Source organism: Scyliorhinus canicula, chromosome 3 (assembly GCF_902713615.1).
Source record: "Scyliorhinus canicula chromosome 3, sScyCan1.1, whole genome shotgun sequence".
NCBI lineage: Eukaryota > Metazoa > Chordata > Chondrichthyes > Carcharhiniformes > Scyliorhinidae > Scyliorhinus > Scyliorhinus canicula.
Genome location: NC_052148.1, coordinates 225,168,036 through 225,191,738, shown reverse-complemented (window position 1 = coordinate 225,191,738; position 23,703 = coordinate 225,168,036). Strand labels below are relative to the sequence as shown.

At 46.8% G+C, this 23,703-nt stretch overlaps 1 protein-coding gene across 1 annotated transcript in view; it reads left to right on the top strand.

The window, feature by feature from the left end:
- The window catches only part of gask1b (golgi associated kinase 1B), a 68,389-nt gene that overhangs the window by 34,319 nt on the left and 10,367 nt on the right, over positions 1 to 23,703 (top strand). The window contains exons 2-3 of the mRNA XM_038792302.1: positions 6,714 to 6,928; positions 20,168 to 20,394. Coding sequence (XP_038648230.1) covers positions 6,714 to 6,928; positions 20,168 to 20,394 — 442 coding nt within the window. The remainder of the gene's footprint in view (positions 1 to 6,713; positions 6,929 to 20,167; positions 20,395 to 23,703) is intronic.

The following is a 23,703-nucleotide window of genomic DNA, read 5'->3' as shown; positions in this document are numbered from 1 at the left end:
CATGGGCTATTGCCATGTTTTTAATATGCTATCACAGGTCAGGAACAGCAGCAGAGTCTTTTCATTTGGAGTCAGCTGTAAGTTAATAACTGACTCTGAGATTTCAACCTCATTGGAATTTTTCACACACCAGTTATTTTTCAAAAGCTGAAACTTCTTATCTCATTTGCCGGTACATCTCTGCATATAACACACATGGGCTTTGCATCCTTATTTGCATTGGCACAGTTCGCAAAAGCATACATCAAGAAATTATCTTTATACTGCATTGTTCCTGAATTAAGTTTCTGCTTTGCTTGCTGTTAACCAGAGACTCTGGGGCTCTGTACAGAGCTAACACTAGCACTGGTCTGTCCTGCCCTGGACTCTCCTAAGCAGCTCTGTCCAGCAGATTCAGTTGTGAGAACCTGGCCAGTAGGTGCACTGTCTATTTTTGTCTCTGGCCATTTCTTACTTGTAAGGACATGATTAATCTTCATCATCCTCTTGCCTTGCTTGCTAGCAGCCTAAAATGGAAGAAGTTCTCCTCTGTCATTTGGTGCCAAAAGCATGTACATCCAGGGTGCTTGACATCAGGCTCGGAATTCTCTGACCCCCCGCAGGGTCGGGGAATTGCCCGAGGCTGGCGTAAATCCCGCCCCCGCCGTGGCCGGAATTCTCCGCCACCCGAGAATCGGCGGGAGCGGGAATCACGCCCCGCCGGTTGGCGGGCCGCCCGCAGTGATTCTCCGGCCCGCAATGGGCCGAAGTCCCACCGCTGATAGGCCTCTCCCGCCAGCGGGAATTGGAGCACCTTTGGTGCCAGCGGGATTGGTGGCGCGAGAGGGCCCCCGGGTCCTGGGGGGGACGGGGGGGCAATTGGACCCTGGGGGGGTACCCCCACGGTGGCCTGGCCCGCGATCGGGGCCCACCGATCGGCGGGTGGGCCAGTGGCGTGGGGGCACTCTCTTTCTTCTGCCGCCGCCATGGCCTCCACCATGGCGGAGGCGGAAGAGTCCCCCCCAACCGCGCATGCGCCGGTGGTGGCGTCAGCGGCCGCTGACGCACCAGCGCATGCGCGAACCGGCAAAGGTCTTTCGCTTAGCCCCAGCACCAGGCGGCGGACGTCAAAGGCCATTGGCGCCGGTTTTGGCGCCAGTCAGCGTGGCGCCCACCACTCCGGCACGGGCCTAGCCCCTAAAAGTGCGGAGAATTCTGCACCTTTGGGGAGGCCCGACGCCAGAGTGGTTGGCGCCACTCCGCTACGTCGAGACCCCCCGCCCTGCCGTGTAGGGGAGAATCCCGGCCCAGATGTCTGTGCAGGACACATGACCAGCTCACTGCTGCCACTTCTGGCCAGTAGATTCCACAAAGCCTCATTTCCTTATTATGTAAAAGGTGGCAGCGGCTGCCATTCTCAATAAAGATGCGGGTTGCAGTTGTTGGGCACTACCTCTGTGATTGGGACTGCCCTGGAAACCCCACACCGATCGCTCCGTGACCCTCCGGACAACTGCCCACGACTCACCCGCGTGTTGCGATCCGCACTTTGAAAAATCCTGATCTATGTTATTGTTACCTTTTGATTTGACTATTCCATTACATCCTTGGCTGCCTCGCCCCTCTGTAAATATGAGGTCAGCCAAAAGCCTGTTGTCCGTATCCTTACTCACACCAAATCTCATTCACACATCATCCCTGTGCTTGTTGACATTCACTGGTTCCCAGTTAAGCAACATGTTGGTTTTCAAATTATCATCCTTGTCTTCAAACCCCTCCGTTGTCTTTCTCCATCCCTATCTCTGTAATCTCCTCCAACCCGACAACCCTCTGAGATATCCGAGACATCTAATTCTGACTTCTGAAGCCTCCCCAATTTTAATTGTTCCACTATCGGTGGCAGTTCTGGGTCAGAGCTCTGGAATTCCCTCCCTCAACCCCTCTGCCTTTCCACCTCGCTTTCTGCCTTTAAGACCTTCCTGAAAACCTCCCTTTTTGAAGCAAGCTTTTGATCATCTGACTCTTAAGTGGCTCAGTGTCATATTTTGCAACATAATGCTACAATGAGTGCCTTAGGATTATTTCAAGGTGATATATAATTGGGCACTCCAAATAATTAAATAAAACAGGACATATTTCCAGAGGAAATGCATGAACTATTCTTGCAAATTTTCCACTGCCTCAATGATGGAAAGTATATAATTTTTCTGAGGTAACACTCGATGGGCTAGATTCTCTGATTTTGAGGCCATGTCCTGAAGAAGTGTCGAGTTTTACCATGAAAAAGTCGGTGGCGCCCCTGCACCGATGCTCTGCCCGTTGGGGGACGAGCAGCCGTGCCACGTAAACCCTCTGGCGTTCCCGACAGAAACGGCTGGAGAATTGCCGGGTTTGTGGCTGTGCATGCATACGGCGATGACCTGCAGCGGTCGCATCGTACAACATGGCGCCAGCTGCGTACGGACCAGCCCTTCCAGACAGTGCCTGTCTTTAACTGCCCTCGCCAACCCCAGACCACCCCTCACCAGTCCCCCCAGCCTCCGCCGAAGTCCCCCGGGCAGCAGAATTGTGGTGGCGCTGGACACAGTACCGATTTCGGTGTCAAAAGGGATTCTCCACTTAATCGCAGAACATGATTTTGGCATCGGCAAGCGGAGAATCCCGCCCTATGTTCCCGGTTCCCCATTTCCATTCATTTGACAGCACTTTCACCGTTCGGTCAAAAAATGATGTGTTCACGGTGTTGACGTTAACACTCTCTGCAACAGATGGGACAGAGTCAGGTTAGAAATGTAAAAATGGGAAATGTGGGGCTGGATTCTCTGCCACCCATTGCCGGTAGCGGAGTTCCCGATGCGGTGGAGAATCCAGCATCGGAGGAAATACTGGATTGGCGCCCGGCTGGATTCTCCATGATTTCATGATTCTCATAGAATTTACAGTGCAGAAGGAGGCCATTCGGCCCATTGAGTCTGCACAGGCTCTTGGAAAGAGCACCCTACCCAAGGTCAACACCTCCACCCTATCCCCATAATCCAGTAACCCCACCCAACACTAAGGGCAATTTTGGACACTAAGGGCAATTTATCATGGCCAATTTATCATGGCCAATCCACCTACTCTGCACATCTTTGGACTGTGGGAGGAAACCCACGCACACACGGGGAGGATGTGCAGACTCCGCACAGACAGTGACCCAAGCCGGAATCGAACCTGGGACCCTGGAGCTGTGAAGCATTTGTGCTATCCACAATGCTACCGTGCTGCCCTCTAGGCCGGGATTCACTCAGGCATGGATTGGCACAAGTATTTGCCAGCATGGTCTAATGCGGTTGTCCTCGCGGTGGGTCAATGGAGTAAATATTAAAGGTCGGTGTCTCCAAAGTTCTTCGGAGGGCCCCCTTCCCCCAGAATGCAAATTCTGACAGATGTCTGGATTGTTTATTTTCATTTCCCTTCCCTCTTGAATGGATTGTATGTAGCCTGCTGTGAAACTAACAAAAATGTTGATAATCGTCTGGGGGTTAAGTGCCTTCACTTCCTCTTTTACTCAGCAGAAAGTGTTTAATTGCTTTTAATGTGGTCATGAGCTGTCATTCTTGGAATTATAGAATCCCGAAAGTGCAGAAGGAGGCCATTCTGACCATCGAGTCTGCACCGACCCTTTGAATGAGCACTGAGCACATATCCACTCCACTGTCCACCCTGTCCTATTCCATAACGTAACCTGCACATCACTGGACATTAAGAGGCAATTTATCATAGCCAATCCACCTAACCTGCACAGCTTTGTACTGTGGGAGAAAACCGGAGCACTCTGATGAAACCCATGAAGACACAGGGAGAACATACAAACTCCACACAGAGCGACCCAAGGCCGGAATTGAACCTGGGTCCCTGGCACTGTTACATCATACCTAGATGTTTGTAAACACTGTGCTTAGGTCTCTAGTTGGGGGGAATGCTCTCTATTGGGGTTTCTGGCCGATTCTCTGGCAGGGATCTGGTGGGGGTCTCCGGTGGATTCTCTGGCGGGGATCTGATAGGGTCTCTGGTGGGAGTCTCTGGTGTGTGTCTAATGGGGTGGTCCAATGGAGGGTTCTCGTGGGAGTCTCTTGTGACGGTTTCTGTTGGATGTCTTATGGGGGTTCTGATGGTTAGGTTTGATGGGGTGATCTGGTGGGGATATGATAGGGGGGTCTGGTGGAAGGCTTTGATGGGGTCTATTGGGGGTCTGGTGGGGGTCTATGGTGGGTCCCTGATGCGGGGTTTGGTGGGGGGGGGGATTGGGTCACCCTCACGTATGAGTACTGTGGAGGGGGTTGTGTGTGACCCAGCAATTCCCCTGGTGGCGGGGGGAGGATGACTCTACTTATCAGTGGGGCTAAGGAGGAGTTGTGATGCGGGGGTGGTGGAAAATGGGGGTGCTGCTAACATTTTGAATGGGCAGTCCGATCGTGGGATTTGTGACAGAATCCCTTGTGAATCACGCCATGTATCTATTTGCCTGGTAAGGGACAGTGAATCACTTTGGGCACTGCTCCCAGTACCAGCACAAACCAGAAGTGATTCAGCTCTGGCAGGAGGACATAGTCTCCCAAAAGGAAAATTGTGAGCATGTCTCAAACACCCAAGTATGTGTACTTTGCCATTTGTTTGACAGTGGATAGCATGTTGTGCAAGTGCCCACCCTTGACAGGCGGGGCACTTCATAGACATATTTTAATCAGGCTCCCAGAGTGCGAATTGGGAATCACATTTAAATTATACAGTAGCTGACACGGGATTTTCAGGACTCAGGAAACCCAATAACGAAGTGCTGGTGGGATGTGCCGCCTCCAGAAGATAAGTACTTTCTTCAGAACTCCTGGTGGTTCATGAGGAGGAGAAAATTCCCCACCGCCCTTCAAGGAAACCTTTGACCTCTCTTCTATTGATGATAACCTCCCCTCCTGCAAACCTTGATTGTTGTTCCCACTCTCCTGATTGTGCATCCCCCACCCCACAAGTGTCCCAAGCTGTGCCATCCTGCCTATACCGCTTTGTTCCCTGACACTTTGCTCATCTCCCTGTAAATATCAAGGACCCAAACCTAATTGCAGAACTTGAGCAAATAATCAAGGTTGCTACTTTGTTACAGTGCTGAGATCATGCTGCATTATCATAGAATTTGCAGTGCAGAAGGAGGCCATTCGGCCCATCGAGTCTGCACCGGCTCTTGGAAAGAGCACCCTACCCAAGGTCAACACCTCCACCCTATCCCCATAACCCAGTAACCCCACCCAACACTAAGGGCAATTTTGGACACTAAGGGCAATTTATCATGGCCAATCCACCTAACCTCCACATCTTTGGACTGTGGGAGGAAACCGGAGCACCCGGAGAAACCCACGCACACACGGGGAGGATGTGCAGACTCCACACAGACAGTGACCCAAGAATCGAACCTGGGACCCTGGAGCTGTGAAGCAATTGTACTATCCACAAGGCTACCGTGCTGTCCAAAGTTGTGTCAGAGGTGTGATGCTATCTTCCTGCCTACCAGTTCTGGTGGATTTGTAGCATCCCATGGCAATTTTTGAAAGTGAAAGCAGAGCCCCCAGTGCCCTGACATTCATGCCACGCAAGTGCCAGGCAATGACCATCTCCTACAAGAGAGGATCTAACCACCTCCCATTGACATTCAATGGCATTATCATCGCCGAATCCGCCACAATTAATATCCTAGAGTTTACCATTGACCAGAAACTGAACTGGACTCGCCACATTAATACTGTGGCTACCAAGGCAGGTCAAAGGCTAGGAATCCTATGGCGAGTAATTCACCTCCTGACAGCCCCCAAAGCCTGTCCACCATCAACAAGTCAGAAGTGTAATGGAATGCTCTCCACTTGCCTGGATGAATGCAGCTCCAACAACACTCAGGAAGCTTGACACCATCCAAGACAAAGCAGTCTGCTTGATTGCTCCCCCTTCCACAAACATTCAAGCCCTCCACCACCGATGAACAGTGGCAGCCTTGTGTACCATTTACAAGATGCACTGCAGTAACTCACCGCGGCTCCTTAGACAGCACCTTCCAAACCTAGGACCACTACCATCTAGAAGGACAAGAACAGCAGATACCTGGGAACCCCACCACCTGGAGGTTTCGTCCAAGTCACTCACCACCCTGACTTGGAAATATATCACCGTTCCTTCACTGTCGCTGGGGCAAAATACTGCAACTTCCTTCCTAACAGCACATTGGGTGTACCTACACCTCAAGGACTGCAGCAGTTCAAGAAGACAACTCACCACCACCTTCTGAAAGGCAACTGGATATGGGTAATAAATGCTGGCCTAACCAGCGGCGCCCATATCCCATAAATTATTATTTTTTAAAAATTGCTCTCACTAAATGTGCAAGGGCAGTCTTGTTGCACAAGGGTAGTGTTTCAGTGTCTCTACCTCTGAACCAAAAACTCCAGGTTCCAGTCCAACTCTAGGACATGTTGGCTATGAAAGGAGCATTCAAAATGTGGTTGAACGGACTGATTCTCAGACTGGGGCACCTTCCACTATTCCCAACAGGGAAAAAAGCGTGTGTATGTGGGAAGATGCGCTACAAAAAAACCTTAATGGGCTTTCTAGTTTATTTCAAAAGCTGGAGATAATATTGTGTGCTGTTGGTTGCTGGTGTACCTTTTGTAAATTTGATCAGACAATCCTAAAACATTTTTCCTCTTTCAAAGATGGCCTACCTCGTCCAGTTATTACCTGGGATCCTTCCTTGTCAATCAACGATAATGACACCCAGTCTACAGTCAAATTGAATTGGATATCTTACCAGCGATCGCTAAAATGGAAGTGTTGGGCCCATGGCAAAGTTCCGAAACCAGATTGGAGTTGTACTGATATCCATCACTACGAATGGTGCAAACTAGCTCTTTTTGATTTTCTACTTCAGGTGAGGAACAACTTGACAGTACTGTCCATTCCCAATTTCATAAAAAACCTCCTCCAAAAAAGACCCCAAATTAAAAAAAAATTATATTTCATGTATGTTTTGTAATGCTTAGTCCTATGTATCAATTTCTCCCAAGAGTTAAATTTCTAATTTATTAGATTTATATAGTAGTAAATACTTTTCTTTGACTAATCGAGGAAGATCAATGACAGAGAATTGAAGAGTTTATGATTTTGGATCATAATAATAATCTTCATTGTCACAAGTAGACTTACATTAACATTGCAATGAAGTTACTGTGAAAAGCCCCTCATCGCCACATTCCGGCGCCTACACGGAGGGAGAATTCAGAATGTCCAAATTACCGAACACCACGTCTTTTGGGACTTGTGGGAGGAAACCGGAGCACCCAGAAGAAGCCCACACAGACACAGGGAGAACGTGCAGACTCCGCACAGACAGTGACCCAAACCAGGATTCAAACCAGGGACTCTGGTGCTGTGATGCTACCATGTCGCCTGGGTCATTAAAGTTTACAGTGGGTTCTCACGACCTTGCACTGTAACTATGATGTATGATCAGGGAAACAGCATCAACAATTATTTTTAACCATTTACGGTGCTTCCCCATGCAATTTTGTGTTTTTTGACCCAAATCAATCGAGTCAAGATTTCCCCCTTGCGAAATGTGGCAATCATAAAATTAATATGACTTTTCCCATTAACTTCACTAAAAATTCTCCATTTCTCACAATAGGAGAGCAATCCCAGAAAAACAGCATAAACAACTATAAACATTGCTCTGGGGTGATGGTAGGAGATCAGGGAACCTCTGGAAATTCTACTACTGTGTGTTTATAAGAAACACACTTCTAATTATCTTAATGGAAATTTCCTCTCAATGTTACTACTTGATCCTTTGGTAAATATTTTTTTCCCTATTTCCTTGAATCAAATGACATTTATTTGGGTAGTATTCAGCTTTCAGCACGAGGAAGAGAGATTAAAAATCCCCCAAATTATTTTGCTTTGGACCACTACAGCATTTTCAATTCAATGTCTAGGTGGATGCAAAATTAGGCCAAAATTAGGTCTTACAGGCAAAAGAGCAAAGGAGTAAGTTACTGTTTGCAGCCGGAATCTAGCCTGCTAGCTGGAGAACAGGCCCTGTGTCACTTCAGTTGGGGCAGACCTGCTAGTATTAATTACCCCTCAGGTACTTAATCGGCAGGTGTCAGGCTTTCCCTGGGATTAAGGGCCCTGGGGGCTGAAATCCTGCCCTGAGAGCTGTCAGAGGCAGCTCTCCATTCCCATCAGAGGACAATGATCAATGAGGGAGCCCAAGGCAAAGGAACCCCAGGGGCTCTGAAGAAGAGTCATATTTGACATGAAACGTTAACTCTTTCTCTGTCCCCAATAATGCCGCAGACCTCCTGGGTTTTTCCAGCAATATCTGTTTTTCCCCATGTCAAAGTGTGAGGATGGGATTGGGATCATGGGCTGAGGGTCATGGGAGAGGAATAGTAGGGGGCTTGGCCGCAAGGACGGTGGGTGGCACTCAGCGGCCAACACACCCCTGGCCTTCCTTGCACCCCGTACTTTCTCAGTCCCTTGATCAGGCACTGAGTGCCTTTGAATGAGGGATTGTCTCTGACAGCCCACAAGCTCGTCTCTCCTCATTCTTTCCACCAAAATGTATCACTGCACACTTCTCTTCATTTAATTTCTTCTACCTTGTGTCTTGCCCAATTACTTTTCTTGAACAAGCAAAACATATTCAAATCCACACATTCCTCATTGATTTTAGAAAGCTGTCAATGATAACCATGTGCTCCAATATGCAAAATGCTGCAACAAAAATGGCAATGTACCAGTTTGGGCTCAAGATTCCCGACATGGTGAGATGCTAATTTGTTCACTCCCATTTGAGAAAACGCTGGGATTAATTGTGATATCGAGAGCATAAAATAGACAATGGGCTGGATTCTCCACCACTTGCTCCTGGTATCAGACATCTGGATGGGGCGGAGAATCCAACGTCATCCAAAAATTCCCGTTTCGACGCTCCGGTCCCCGGCTGGTGGCGACTTCGAGATTCGCGCCCTGCGCCACTGGGATGATGTGAATAGATTAAATTGACCCATTTACTATATTAATGAGTTGGGCACCAGATTCTCCAAGTCTGTGTGATTCTCCGGTTTTCTGGGCCAGGATTCACTTGGGTGAGAATTGGCGCAGGTATTTCCCAGCCTGTCGCTGGTGCAACTGAACTTGTGGTGGGCCAGTGAGTTAACTCTTTCAGGGAGTTGCCCCCAAAGACTGTTGGAGGGTCCCCCTTCCCCGCACAATGCAAATTCTGTCCATCCAACACTCACAAGACCCTCATAAAGAGACTCCCCATTAGAGAGACCCTCCACCAGAACCGCCCACCCCCATAAGAAAGACTCCCACCAGAGGCCCCCCATTACTTTAAGGGCAGCACGGTGGTACAGTGGTTGGCACTGCTGCCTCACAATGCCAGAGACCCAGGTTCGATTCTGACCTCGGGTGACTGTGTGGAGTTTGTACACTCTCCCTCTCCCTCTGTCTATGTGGGTTTCCTCCAGGTGCTCTGGTTTCCTCCCAAAGTCCAAAGATGTGCAGGTTAGGTGGATTGGCCATGATAAATTGCCCTTAGTGTCCAAAGGTTATGTGGGGTGATCATAGAATCATAGAATTTACAGTGCAGAAGGAGGCCATTAATCGAGTCTGCATCGGCTCTTGGAAAGAACACCCTACCCAAGCCCACACCACCCTATCCCCATAACCCAGTAACCCTACTCAACCAAAACTAAGTGCAATTTTGGACACTAATGGCAATTTAGCATGGCCAATCCACCTAACCTGCACATCTTTGGACTCTGTGAGGAAACTGGAGCATCCGTAGGAAACCCACGCACACACGGGGAGAACGTGCAGACTCCGCACAAACAGTGACCCAGCCGGGAATGGAACCTGGGACCCTGGAGCTGTGGAGCAATGGTGCTAACCACGATGCTACCGTGCTGCCCATTTAGGGATAGGGTGGGCGATTGGGCCTAGGTAGGGTGGCCTTTCAAAGATTCGGTGCAGATTTCATGGGCCAAATGGCCTGCTTCTGCATTGTAGGGATTCTGTGATTACACACATTCCCACCAGAAACCCCTTCATTACAGAGACTTCTGCCTAGAAGCTAGAGAGCAGTCCGGATGGAGAAGGTGAAAAGAATCACTGCTTTAAAACTCACCTGTACAATACACCTACTGGCTCAGGCAGAGAAAGCAGCACATGTAAATTTCTAAAAAGTTAAAACCAGCTGATTTAAACTCTCTCAGATCTTTGATCTGCAAGCCTTTCATTCACATCAATGGGAATTGGTTTTACTAGGCTCTGATTGACATCTTACTGATAGCCAGCTGTATGGATTCTTTAATTTCATTTCCCTTCACGCTTGAATATACCTCAAGTACCCAGCTGTGAAACTAACTGCAATGTTTATAAACATCTAACTATGATTGACTGTTCCTGGAGTACATCAAAGCAGTTAAGTTCTTTTTGCAGATCCCCTTCTTTACTGGTCTGGCTTGGTAACAAACCCACCGTTGCCCAGTCAAACCCCTGGTAAAAGCATGCATATTGTTAGCGAGTACCCAGCTTTGATCATTTGTCCTTGCCACCTGTGGAGCAGATTAAAATAGTGACAGATAAAATAGTTCCATTGGTGGTGAATGACCTGGGTAATGTTAACTGTCTGCCCATCTGGATGGGCTCCCTGGGATTCAAACCCATATAAATAGATGTGATGAGTTCTGGTTAAACTTTCTGCACCCTCAGTTGGGCAATGGTGGATGACATAGAGTAATTAAAGGACGATGAAAATACATAAAAATTGAGGTGTGAATTTCTTTGAAAGATTCATTTCTAGGTTAAGAAGTAATATCCTTGATACAGAGTAATGCTTAAGTTATGTGACATGTTCCATTGAACAAACAATGGATTTAAAGCCATTTCAAGTTACCCAGAGTGGAAAGGCATGATGATTCAATGCTTTTCAAGGCTGAGCCTCTTTTTCATTTCCTGATCTTCCTTCGGCCATGAATCCATGCTGTCTTTTTGCAAAAACCTTGAAATAATTTCTCCCAGTCTTTTCTAAAAGTACGTTCTGATGATAATTTCAAACAAAAATTAAATTCCATGAGAAGCAGAGTGGTAGCTAGTCTTTTGTGCTTACGTCATATTTACTGGTCTGATAGCAATTAGCAAAGGAAATCCTTTTCTAGTGCTCTTCTGTGTATAAACGTTCGAAACAATCAGCTTTGCACTTGTTTTTCTTCTGTGTGAGCAAAAGTTATTTGACCCTTCAAAGTTCAAGTGAACCTTGAATAGTGTGAGATCTTGTGGAAGTGCAGGCAGAGCATAACAGGCATCTGCCGTTCTTTCGGAAGTCGCATCAAAATGTTCCGGAAGATTAACAGAGGAGTTGTGCCAGTGAAAAGAAAGCTCCTTCAAAGGGAATACGACATTGGGGAAGTCAGAGAAAGAAGTGTGCAATAAAGCAGCAGAAATCTAAAGGCTAACATGCAAAACAATGGAGCAAACATACATTTTCTGTTCTCAGCTAGGCATCCAGCAAACCCAGAAAACCATCACCATGTTTAGGAGTCTTCAGCTCAAACTACTGAAAAATGTATTCAATTAGAGCTTTTATTTGTCAAAAATGGAGTGCACACTGTCTCTCCATCGGAGGATATCCCTCACAATTTATGTTCAGGACTCTGACCCCAATATTCATGGAGAGGCCTCTCTATGATTGTTATTATGGTGAAGTGGCTGAAAATTATAAGTTCATTTCCGTGGGGGCAGGATTCGAGGCAATTTGCGTTTTGCACATGCATGTTTTATGGAGGCAGCTGACTATTAGAAGCATCAGCTCCCTTCAGTGAAACCAGGTTACGGTAGCCCGGAAGTGCAAAACCTGAAGTGTGCAGATAGACAAGGCAAGAGCAGATTGGAACTTTGTGGATTTGTTTGGATAGTTCTTTGGATACCTCTTTGCAAAGGTAAGGCACTCTTTGGATATCCTCCCAGGAGGTCAAGTGCCCTCTGATGGAGTTAAGGTATCCTTTGTCGGGTGTCTTCTGGGACAGTTAAAAGTTGGCATGAATGTGCATAAAAAGTGCCTAAACTCATTAACTGTAAAGCAAATTGGAACTGTCAGCCGACCCTGTCAAGATGAACTGTCAAAAATGAATTGGGGACCTGTCAAAAGTCTCTCAAGAACCAGTCAAAAACATCTGTAAGGGGGACCTGACAGAACTGTCAAGAAGAATTGTCAAAAAACACCTGAGAAGAGGGCTTGTCAAAACTGTCAGAAAGAACGGCCATAAAGCCCGTTGAATGCAGCTGCCAAGCTGTCAAGATATTTATAAGTCTTGCCGATTAAATATTTGAAAATAATTTTTGCATTGTTTTAAAAAAACGCTTGCTGCTTCACTCCGTATGTTGACGTAAGTGAGAGGGTTTCCATTACTGGATTAGTGCTGCATGACTAATTTCATAACCATGCATTATCATAATTGGGTGCCTATCATTCCACAGTTTGATTGACATTTGCAAGTAGTTATGAACTCTTTGAAATGGAAGTATGAATTTCAATGCTTGTTGTTATAAGGGATTGTGAACTTTAATGACAAGTTTGTTGTTATAAGGCATTATATATTTGAAGGAATGAAAGTGTGGAAGTTTTTGTATTATAATAGTTCCCCAATATAATGAATTCTGCAGTAGGCACCACAGGTGGAATCTTGGCTTTCATAGGTGCCAAGGTCAGAGGCATAAAGGGCATGTACCTTGGTTGGATGGTAATATGCCCAAACCCCACCAACCTTTCCGACTCCACACGAAATACGTTCGGGTTGGGAGTGAAGCAGCAAGCATTTTTAAAAAACAATGCAAACATTATTTTCAAATATTTAAACGGCAGCACTTTTAAATATCTTGACAGCTTGGCAGCTGCATTCAACAGGCTTTATGGCAGTTCTTTCTGACAGTTTTGACAAGTCCTCTTCTCAGGTGTTTTTTGACAGTTCTTCTTGACAGTTCTGTCAGGTCCTCCTTACAGATGTTTTTGACAGGTCCTTGAGAGACTTTTGACAGGTTCTCAATTCATTTTTGACAGTTCACCTTGACAGGGTCTGCTGACAGTTCCAATTTGCTTTACAGTTAATGAGTTTAGGCACTTTTTATGCACATTCATGCCAACTTTTAACTGTCCCAGAAGACACCTGACAAAGGATACCTTAACTCCTGCCCCAATGCCAACGAAGGACCACTCACGGGCCTCATTCCACTTCCGCTGGAATTAACTTAGGTGGTGAAAGGCCTGTTGCCATGCGGTGTGCACAACGGCCGCTACCTCATGGGACGATTGTCATCTCCAGGGGCTGGGTTCCTAGATTAAAGGCAATCCGTGCCTGATTGAGAGACAGGATATTGGGAAGTGGGGAAGCTACTGAAATCCACACATGCCCTTGCTGCTGATCACCCTGTCCCCCAATCCCCCACTGCCCTCCACCCCCCGGGTCACTTTGTGATCCTGGGATTGTTCTTCCAATAGCTGTCACGGCCTTCTTTGTGCCAATTTTTGAGTGCAAAATCTGGCAGCCTGTTATTGGTTGCCAGCGCTTGACCGCCAAGACTTCCACCCCTGGGAACCTGATTCTAGAGGAAGGCCCACCACTGGCCTCATCACTTCCTGATTGGCATATGGTATGATGAGCCTTCTAGGAAAGGAACAGCATGGATCTCTTGCTGGCTCTCCAGCTGTCAGATGAGACATCTGATGCTTCAACAAGTTTTGGCCCTCAGAAATATATTTGATAGAATTGTATTTTATCATACCTCTGCATGGGTCCTGAGGTCTGCCCATGGTGGATATTGGATTAATTGGCACGGTATGTGTACGGACAAAGGGTGGTGGGTGGGGGCATGGATTGGCATGAATTAGCACCAAGTTATCATTTAGGCTATGAAGAGTCTGGGGGTGGATACAGGGCATGCGGTGGCATTTGTTGGCATGGATGGGGCATAGGAAGTGTGTTTGATGGGTGAGGGCTGGCGCTGTTTTTTTTCTTTTTTTGAAAAATATTTGGTCATAGTTCTGAAGCCCCAAGACAGACATTCCGCACAGCCCACCTCCGTACCTGGATGCCTCCTCAATTCTTCCCAAGTCACCCGCTGTGACCTCTACTCTTGCCCCCTCCCATGGACTGAAATTCCAACACCTTGGGGGTGGGAGGGTGGGGGGGGGGGGGGGGGTCCAATTTGGGTTTGTGGAGCTGGGAGTTCTCCCAACTCTGCACACCCAACCTGGGGACACAATTTTGGGCTATTTGCTCACATGTAAGCTCCAACTGTTGTATCAAGATTCAAGAGTTTCCTCTTTACCCGTCCAATGGGAATCTGGTGGAAGTGCGAATATGGTCTTGGCTGCCACAGGTAGACATTAGGCAACAGTCACAGTAGTAGTCACCAGTCCTCATCAGGTCTGGCATAGCATGACTGTAGTGAGAAGTAGAGTTCAAATTTCAGGCCGATGACTTTGTCAAAACTGGAAGCAGTTGGAGATATAGCCCTTTTAAACAAGTACAGTCCATTTAAACAAGTACAGGGGTCTTAATACCGGTTACATCCCTCATTTGTGAAATATTTACAGCATTTGTTTAAGTTTATTATTAATGAAAGGGAACATTTCCAGCAATTGATAGGATCTTCTCCTATTTTATTTTAATGATGTAAATGAGACAGTGAACAGATTTGTCATGAAAATATGGAAAGTCAAGCCAAGGTTAAAATAATTTAATGAGCCTCCTGATATTTAGGTGGAGACCATTTCACACTGACACCAGAAGCCCAGTGTTTGGCACCATTTCCACTCATGTATTTATCATATATTAACAGAAAAGCCTGCTTCAATGTACATAATTTACCCAATAACATTGATATAATAAGATGCAACGTATCTATAATTTTATCTTTCGTGTCACATGTAAGGCAGAATGACAACCTCTATCAGTGCCTTTAATAGATTTGGCACCAAGTGGGCGTTTGCGGATTGCAAATATTTTTGCTGTACCAGGAATAATTTTTGCAGTTTTCATCAGGAACGTTGACCTGAATATTGCTTCAAAATCAGAATCTCATAATTCAATATTTAAAAATGAATCTGAGACAAATTAGGTCAACTGCTTAACCCTTTGGATGACATTTTAATTTAAAATATTATGTGTAAAATTAAGCCATGATATAGAGATGCCGTCGTTGGACTGGGGTAGGCACAATAAGAAGTCTTACAACACAAGGTTAAAGTCCAACAGGTTTGTTTGGAGTCACTAGCTTTCGGAGCACAACTCCTTCCTCACTTACCTGATGAAGGAGCTGTGCTCCGAAAGCTAGTGGCTCCAAACAAACCTGTTGGACTTTAACCTGGTGTTGTAAAACTTCTTACTGTGTAAAATTAAGGCCTGGACTTTTGCTCCCAGGTCAGGGACATCTCCTGGCTCCGTAAGCCCGGCCTAGGATAAAGAGGCTCAGAAGGTCTGGCTATCGTTCTGTGGTGGGGGCAGGAAGGTGAGTTGGATGAGAAGTTGGGCTCTCCAAGTCTCAATCATGTGCGGAGGCTGCTCGGTGCAAATGTGGGCTGGGCAGAAGACCTGCCTCTGTTCCCTGGCACTTTGTTGAAGTTATTTTCAAAATGAATAAAACAGAAAACAGCCCTCCGGCTCTAACCTCTCACACTCTTCATACTCCTCTGTACACTCCCCATGCCAACATATGCAATCTCATACCCCCAAACGCCTTCATGGCCCTCACTCGATGCCTCTCTATCACTCCCATGCCCTCTTCATGCCTTAATCCAACCTATGCCCCCACTCATCCCCATGCCCCTTTGTAGCAGCTATGCAAACTTAGTGCCTACTTATGCTGACCCATACCACAGCCACCATCTTTTGCTGTTATGTCTTCCATGCAACTTGTACAGAATCCACAATGGGCAAACCCGAGATGCCATGCTGACATAAAATAAAGTGTCCATTATTGATGTCACTTTTACAAAATTATTTCATTCATTAAAAACCATTCAATACATTGAAATTCCTTCAATCAAGCTCTTACAAAAACAACCATTTCACTTAAGAACTCATCTCTTCTGAAAATAAATATTTATATTCTATAACCATTTGGAGCTGCCAATCAATTTGCTCACTTAACAGACGTCCCACTGTGTTAATGTTCTGTTGTAAAATCAGTCATGCAACACAAATCCTAACATGAAAGCCCTCAGTTTGTGTCAACAGAGTCAAATAGAACGCTGTGTTTTTTCTAACCGCACATATTTGTTTCAAAATTGAAAGCCCAGCAGAGGTAAATGACTTGTCAGCTTTGACAGTTCCAATAATATTTGACAGTTCCAATGAGTTTTGATGGGTCTTTGACAGCTTGACAGTTCTTTGGCAGTTTTGACAGTTCTTTGAAAGTTTGAAAATTCTGTAGGCGAAATTTAGCCACCATGTTGCGTCCGGTGTGGATTTGGCACAATGGGCGAATCCCACGGGAGCTCGGTTTTGGACTCGGTGCCAGGCATTGGGCCAATCGTGAGTCACCCTTACTTGTCGTGATCCAGGTTAGCATATTTAAATGAGCCTAATGGCTCATGCCTGGGTGGCACCTACAGAGTTCTGGGGCAGTTACAGGGTGACAGTGCCAAGGTTCCCAAGTGCCAGGTTGGCACTGCCAGGGGTCAGGCCTGGGGGGCCTTGCCCATTAGAGGGGGTGTGGGGGGTTTCCATGGGCCATGACAAGAATGGGGAGGGTGACTAGGGGGTCCAGAAAATGGGGGAGGGGCCCTGGAAGGGGGGGAGATCGGGACAAAATGGCGCTTCACTCTGCGAGGTGTTCAGCCCACTCGCGGGAAATTTTTTAAAGTATGGTATCAGCAAGGAGAAATTCCCACAGGCCCAAAAAACTGACAAAGTAGTGGTGAATAGGGGATGAATCCTGGTGCTGCAGCTGCTGAGAAACACCCCGTCAAATGGGCCTAAAACGGGACTTTGTTTCAAATCCGTTGAATTCTGCCCTTTAGCAACGTGACAGTTCTTCGGCAGCCTTGTCAGTTCTTTGACTTCTTGACAGTTCTTCGACAGCATTGACAGTTCCAACAGGTTTATACATAATCATGTCTACTTTTAACAATCCCAAAGCAAACCTATCCTGGTTATGAAGAGAGGCCAGTTAGGTTGGGGTTGTTTTCCTCAGATCAGAAAATGCTGAGGGGGGACATGATCGCGCTGTACAAAATTATGAGGGATATAGATAGGGTAGATAGGAAGGAATGTTACCCCTTAGTAGAGTGCTCAATAACCAGGGGGCATAAGTTTGAGGTAAGGGGCAGGAGGTATGGAGGAGATTTGTGGACAAATGTTTTTACCCAGAGAATGTAAGAATCTGGATTTCACTGCCTGAAAGGATTGTAGAGATGGGAAACTTCAAGAAACATTTAGACGAGCGCTTGAAACCTCATACCAAGCAAGGCTATGGACCAGGTGTTGGAAAATGGGGTTAGAATAGGTAAGTGCTTGATGGCTGACACAGACATGATGGGCTGAAATGTCTCTATTTGTGCTGAAAAACTATAACCCTATAACGCTCCCAAAGGGATATCTTACCTGTTCCAAAAGGTACCTCTCTCAGAGCGCACTTGACATCGCCCAAAGGTGTCCTGGGACTATATCCAAAAGGGTACCTTAACTTGTCAAAAGGGCCCTAGTAATCTAAATTAAACAAGGTTCAGACCTGCTCCTACCAGCTCTCATCGGCACACTTTGGGTTTCAGGCACCTAGCTCACCAAAATCACACATGGGTGGAGACAGCAGCTGGTTTGTATGGGCACCAGCCTCTGTGAACCATGGATGAGCAATTTGTAATCCATCACCACTCTGCCCCCTCTTCCACCGCCCCCCCCCCCTCCCCCGCAACGGAAATGGCAGAGGATGGGATTGTGTCTGGAACTTTCGGATGCAGACCTTTACTGGCAATTTTGAGCTTCTCTGTGGAAATTCAGGCATAACTGTAGAGGATATGTTTAGAACATGACTATAAAATTTATTCAAGCTCTGGAAATAAATTTCTTCATGCCTTTGTCAATAGAAACTAAAGGTAGGCATTCACAGTATTGAGCACTTAATAAGCTTTTCCTGTCTTGAACACAATTATGATAGACAAGTACAACTTGTATCATTGAAATGATTGCTGTGTGCTGTAATCATATTCAGAATTATTGGGTGTGAACGTCCCAAAAAGGAACAGTGGGCGGGATTCTCCGGCTAATCACGCGACGCCGCTCCGACACCGGTATGCCAATTCTCCGGCAACCTAAGAATTGACGCCAATGGCCGCTCAATGCGGACCGCCCAGCGATTCTCCCCGCGCAATGGGCCGAGTGCCCATAGGGTTCGGCCGAGTCCCACCGGCGTCGTTCACGTGTGATCCTACCCGGCGGGACCATGCCGTTCATGCTGTGAGGGGCGGCCTGGTGGGGGGGAGGGGTGTCCGACTCCAGGGGGTTGTCCACGGTGGCCTGGCCTCCGATCGGGCCTATCCCAGTGGGATCCTATATTCCTGTGCGCCGGGCCCCTGTAGGTCTACGCCATGTTGCGCCGGAGACGGCAGCCCATGCGCATGCGCGATCTCGCGCCAGCCGTGCTGATGCTGGTATCGGCAGCTGGAGATCTCCAGTGCCGTGCTGGTCCCCTGTGCGGCGCAGGATCACTGATCCCAGGGGCCAGATGACGCCGGTGTAAAAATCTCCGGGGTTTACAACGATGTCAACACTTAGCCACAGGATCGGAGAACCCCGCCGAAAGTTCCCGAGTGAGCGCGCTTAGCCGCGTGTTTCCCGGCACTCACAGTGTGCCGGGAAACAATTGTGAAATTATTGGTGTCACAGCAGGTGCGATGAAACATGCAATCCCGCGACTCGCTTTGAATAAGGGAATGGGGAATGCGTGACCTCTCTCCAGCCCAATTGCAACAAGGGAGGAACCCTTGGCCCCCCCACTGCCCCCAACACCCACGACGATCAACCGCGGCCCGATTGTATGTGTGTAAAAATGCCAGCTTGACACCTTAGCAGTGCCAATCTGGCATCCTGGCAGTGCCTCTGCCAGGTGACAGTGGCACCTGTGAATCTTGGCAGTGCCAGGCTGGCACCCAGGTGGCACTGTCATGGTGGCAGACTGGCAGTGCCAGGGTGCCAGGATGGCACTGTCAGGCTGCCCAGGTGGCATCAGCGGAGCCCGGGCACCCCCTGTACGAAAGGGCATTCAGCTTGGGCCTCTGATCCCCTGGGAGACCCCCACGAGTGCCGTTCTGTCTGGTCCCCATTTGCTCCTACCATTGGGGAGACAATATTTGAAATGTGGAAATTGGTGGCTGGAGCTCGGAGTTTGTGTAAAAGCCTTTAGCCCATAGGAAACCTGAAGCAGAAGAAAGAAAGCATAATTTAAAAGATTACTTGTAAGTGCAACCTTTGAATGCAGAATTTGAAATCACTCGCGTGGAAGCCAGAGTTCAGTGAGATTGATAAGAAATCATCGGGTGTGGGGGGGGGGATTTTGACGAGAAATCCACAGAAATTCAATTGGGTTCAGAGAGGAGTGTGCCTTACCACAGTCATCTTGTGTGCTTAAAAGGGACTTTGTATGTCAATGAAATCATTGAGGCTTAAAATATACTTTGTAATCTGTGTTAATCTTATAATCTATATGTAATTGTTAAGGTAAGGGGGGAATAAAGGGGCATTGTATCATAATCCCATTTTTTCATGTTTAATAAATATTTTTTTTCTTGGTGTTAAAACAAATTGACGGGTCCTGTGACTCTGTTCCTCCAAATTTTATTTATAAAAGTAAAAGTTACGGGGCTGGGTTCTCCGTTCCCACAGCAGGCCAATGGGGTTTCCCGTTGCAGCCACCTCATGTCGGGAAACCTGTGGGCGTGGATGCGATGCTGGTGGACTGGAATTCCGCGAATGGTCTTTTGAGCCAAGGGTATATTCTGGGATCTTCCCGTCTAGTTAAAACATCAACTGGGATCGTAATAATCTTAATTAATACTTACTTCAATGTCGTTACAGTATCATTTTAAGCAACCCTTTTCTTTCAGGTTTATAATCGTCTTGACAGAAATTGCTGTGGATTCAGACCCAGAAAGGAGGATACTTGTGTTCGAAAAGGCTTGAAGCTGAAATGTGATAATCAGGATAACATCGACTTGGTTCATATCATACACAGAGAGGACGATCATCGGCATTTAGTCTTCGTAGACAATAAAGGCTACTTTGACAGAAATGAAGATAACCTAAATTTTAAAGTACTGGAAGGAATCACTGAGTGAGTATGATGTTTAGAATGGGAAATTCAAATAGCCAGCATGGTGATGTGCTATATTGAAGCCCATTAGATATATTGCAGTTGCAATTTAATGTTGAGGGGACTTGTGGATATCTAGGGCAGAATGTTTGTCCCCATATACCAAGTTTTTTTTTTGTTTTTTTTAGTTTAAAAAAAAATAAATTTAGAGTATCCAATTCATTTTTTCCAATTAAGGGGCAATTTAGTGTGGCTAATCCACCTACCCTGCACATCTTTGGATTGTGGGGGCAAACCCACACAAACACGGGGAGAATGCGCAAACTCCACACGGACAGTGACCCAGAGCCGGGATTGAACCTGGGACCTCAGCGCCGTGAGGCTGCAGTGCTAACCCACTGTGCCACCGTGCTGCCCCCCCATATACCAAGTTGGGTGGGTGGGACATTTGTCGTGCTGGCTAGTTTGATGGCACCGCCCATTTCCCAAGCCTTTTTCCCAGAGGCGGGATCGACAACAGAAGGGTTACCTGCCAGAAAGTGTCAGGTACCAAATTAAAATTAGCAAATGACCACTTAAAGCCAATTAACAGATGCTGATTGGAATTTTCCAGTTGGTTTGAGGGCTCCCAGGAGCATTAGGAACGAGGTCACGTGGCTGGAGGTGTCCTCCCGACAGCAGATTGTGGGGATGTGGGTCCAGTGCTCCAAGCAGACTTTGAGGCACTCTCCATTTACCTGACCATAGCCACGGCTGTATAGTGCCCTGTGGAGGTGTTTCTCCTCCATGAAAGTAGCATGGCTGTCAATGCTTTTCTCTTCAAAACTTTTAGACGTGGCAATCAGGGTATCCTACGATGGAGACTCCTTCCCTCTCCCTTTCTTGCTTGAATTGTATGCTGAAACCTCTTCCGAAGACTTCCTATTGGCCATTCAGCTTTGAGATTTCTTGTGGTCTCCTTAATTGGATGGCGAACTGGCTCTCTGGTCTCGAATTGGAAAATTCAGGGGAAATACCATTGGACTGTGGCAGCTGCCGTACCAAAAAGCCCTAGTTTCTCTGAATTGTATCTTTGAATCATTATCCATGAGGTAAAATATAAAAATAACCAGGATATCGGTACATAAATTGCCAGAGGATATGATGTTAACGCCTCATGTTACTTTACCGATTTTCCTTTTCATTCAACCTCGTGAACTTGTTATTGGTCCAAGAAAGGCTGGCTAGTAGGTGGCAAGGGTTAGAGTTAAGAGTGAACTTTTAAATGCCCTATTACTGATGTTTCCCGTGCTCCAATTTTGAAGATCCACAGGGTCGACTCCACAAAACTCTGGCATGAATAATCAGTGCAGTGAGGAAGGAGCAGGTAATCTCAGAGTGGAACAACCAATGGGAGAAGGGTAGAAATGTTTGTTCTCAGAGTGGAACAGTCAATGGGAGTATGGGGGAAGGGGCAATCTTAGAATGGAAAATTACTTACAGAGAGGAAGGGGTATTCAAAGTGCAATAGTCCATGGGAGTCAGGGAGGAGCAGCTAATCTCAGATCGGAACAGTTGATAGGAGTTTGGGGTGGGTAGGTAATTTCAGAGTAGAACTATTGAAAACAGTGAGTTTGCTCCTGAGTTCAAATCCGATAGCATCTCAAAAATAAAATGCACCCATTAGTACTGTATATGGGCAAAAAAAGTAAAATATTCAGTGTGTCCCATCTGTGCCAAGATATATATCCCTGTGGGAAAGAAATAATGCATAACGGAATGTGTTATATCCATATTAAAAATACCACGTAGCAATGAGCCGTGTGAAATCTGCAGATTATCTGATGAGTTATGATGATTAACCCATATTTATAGATTTCCCACAACGGCTATGATATTTGTGCAAATAGAACTTGACATCTCCTTGAACTGTTAAATTTGAGATGGTTAATTCAGTTACAGCATCACAATTCCCAGGATAACAGAGCCAAGTTTGTTCGCAGCCGGATCTGGAATTGTGAAGCCCCAATGTGAAGTTGAATCTTGAATTCATGAATAGTTATTTAACTGGTATGTTGGCTGGTATTTCTATTGATTGGCATCCATTTTGATTATCCAGACGAGCAACTGAGGTGACCAATTTATTTTTCTACTTTGAAGCATTGGCAGTGGATGAGCCAAGGACCTGGGCTTCAGGCAGAGCTCTCCTGGAATGGAAATGGAAGCTAACTTAAAAGAGCAGAACCCATTTGCAATTGAAAGCTTCCCAATAACACGTCCATTTTAATTTACCTAGCAAAGAGAAAAGAGACTTGCATTTAGGTCGCATCATTTATGACTGTGTAAAGTAGTTTGCACACAATGAGGTACTTCTGAAGTAATCACTGTGGTCATGTAGGACGTGGAGCATTCAATTTGCACGCAACCAGCTCCTCCCACAAACAACAATGCGATGATGATCATCTGTTTTTAGGAAGATGCTGGTTTGGGAAAAAAACAATGGCCAGGATACCAGGAGAACACCCCTGTCCTTCTTTAAATAGTGCCATGGAACCTTTTGGGGTGGAATTTGAATCCCAAGTAATGGGTTTAGGTGGGAAGAAGTTTAAGTTTCCTCATGGGCGGATCGGTAGGCAATCGGGGGGGCATAAAGTTATGGGTAACGCGATGGGAACCTTCCCCGCCTGCCCTTGACCCCACCACAATTTTACATGTGGCAGGTGAGGTGGGTGATGCCCACTCACCCTTGAGCCAATTGAGGCAATTAAATAATCACTTAATGACCACTTAAGGGGCCTCTCCTGCCCACATTGAAATTTTTACTGCAGTGTGTGGAGGCCAGAGCCAAGTTTAAAACCCAACAGCGAACACTCCTTCTGGTGGAAGGTGTTTTTTTCCTTTACAGACTCCTGGGCCCACCCCACACCCCCATTTTACCTACTCGCCATGGCTTGTGCACCCTAGCACCCAGCCCGCTTGTTTCCATCACTGAGGCTCCTATCTTTGTCCTGTTGAGAAACCCCAACTTACCTCTCCATCTGCTTCAGCAAAGATCTCGGGCGTGATTCTCCGAAAGTGGGGCTATGTCCCCACGCGGTGGGAAAACTGGCGCCAATCACTCCGGCGTCAACAGCCCCCGAAAGTGAGGAATTCTCCAAATTTTCGGGGGCTAGGTTGATGCCGGAGTGGTTGGCGCCGCTCCAGCCAGCGCCGAAGGGCCAACGCGGGTTCGCATATGTGCGGAACAATCGGTGTGATCTCGCGCATGCGTGGACCGGCCGGCATATTTCCACGCATGCGCAGACCGGCCGGCATATTTCCGCGCATGCGCGAGGGTTCCCTTCTCCGCGG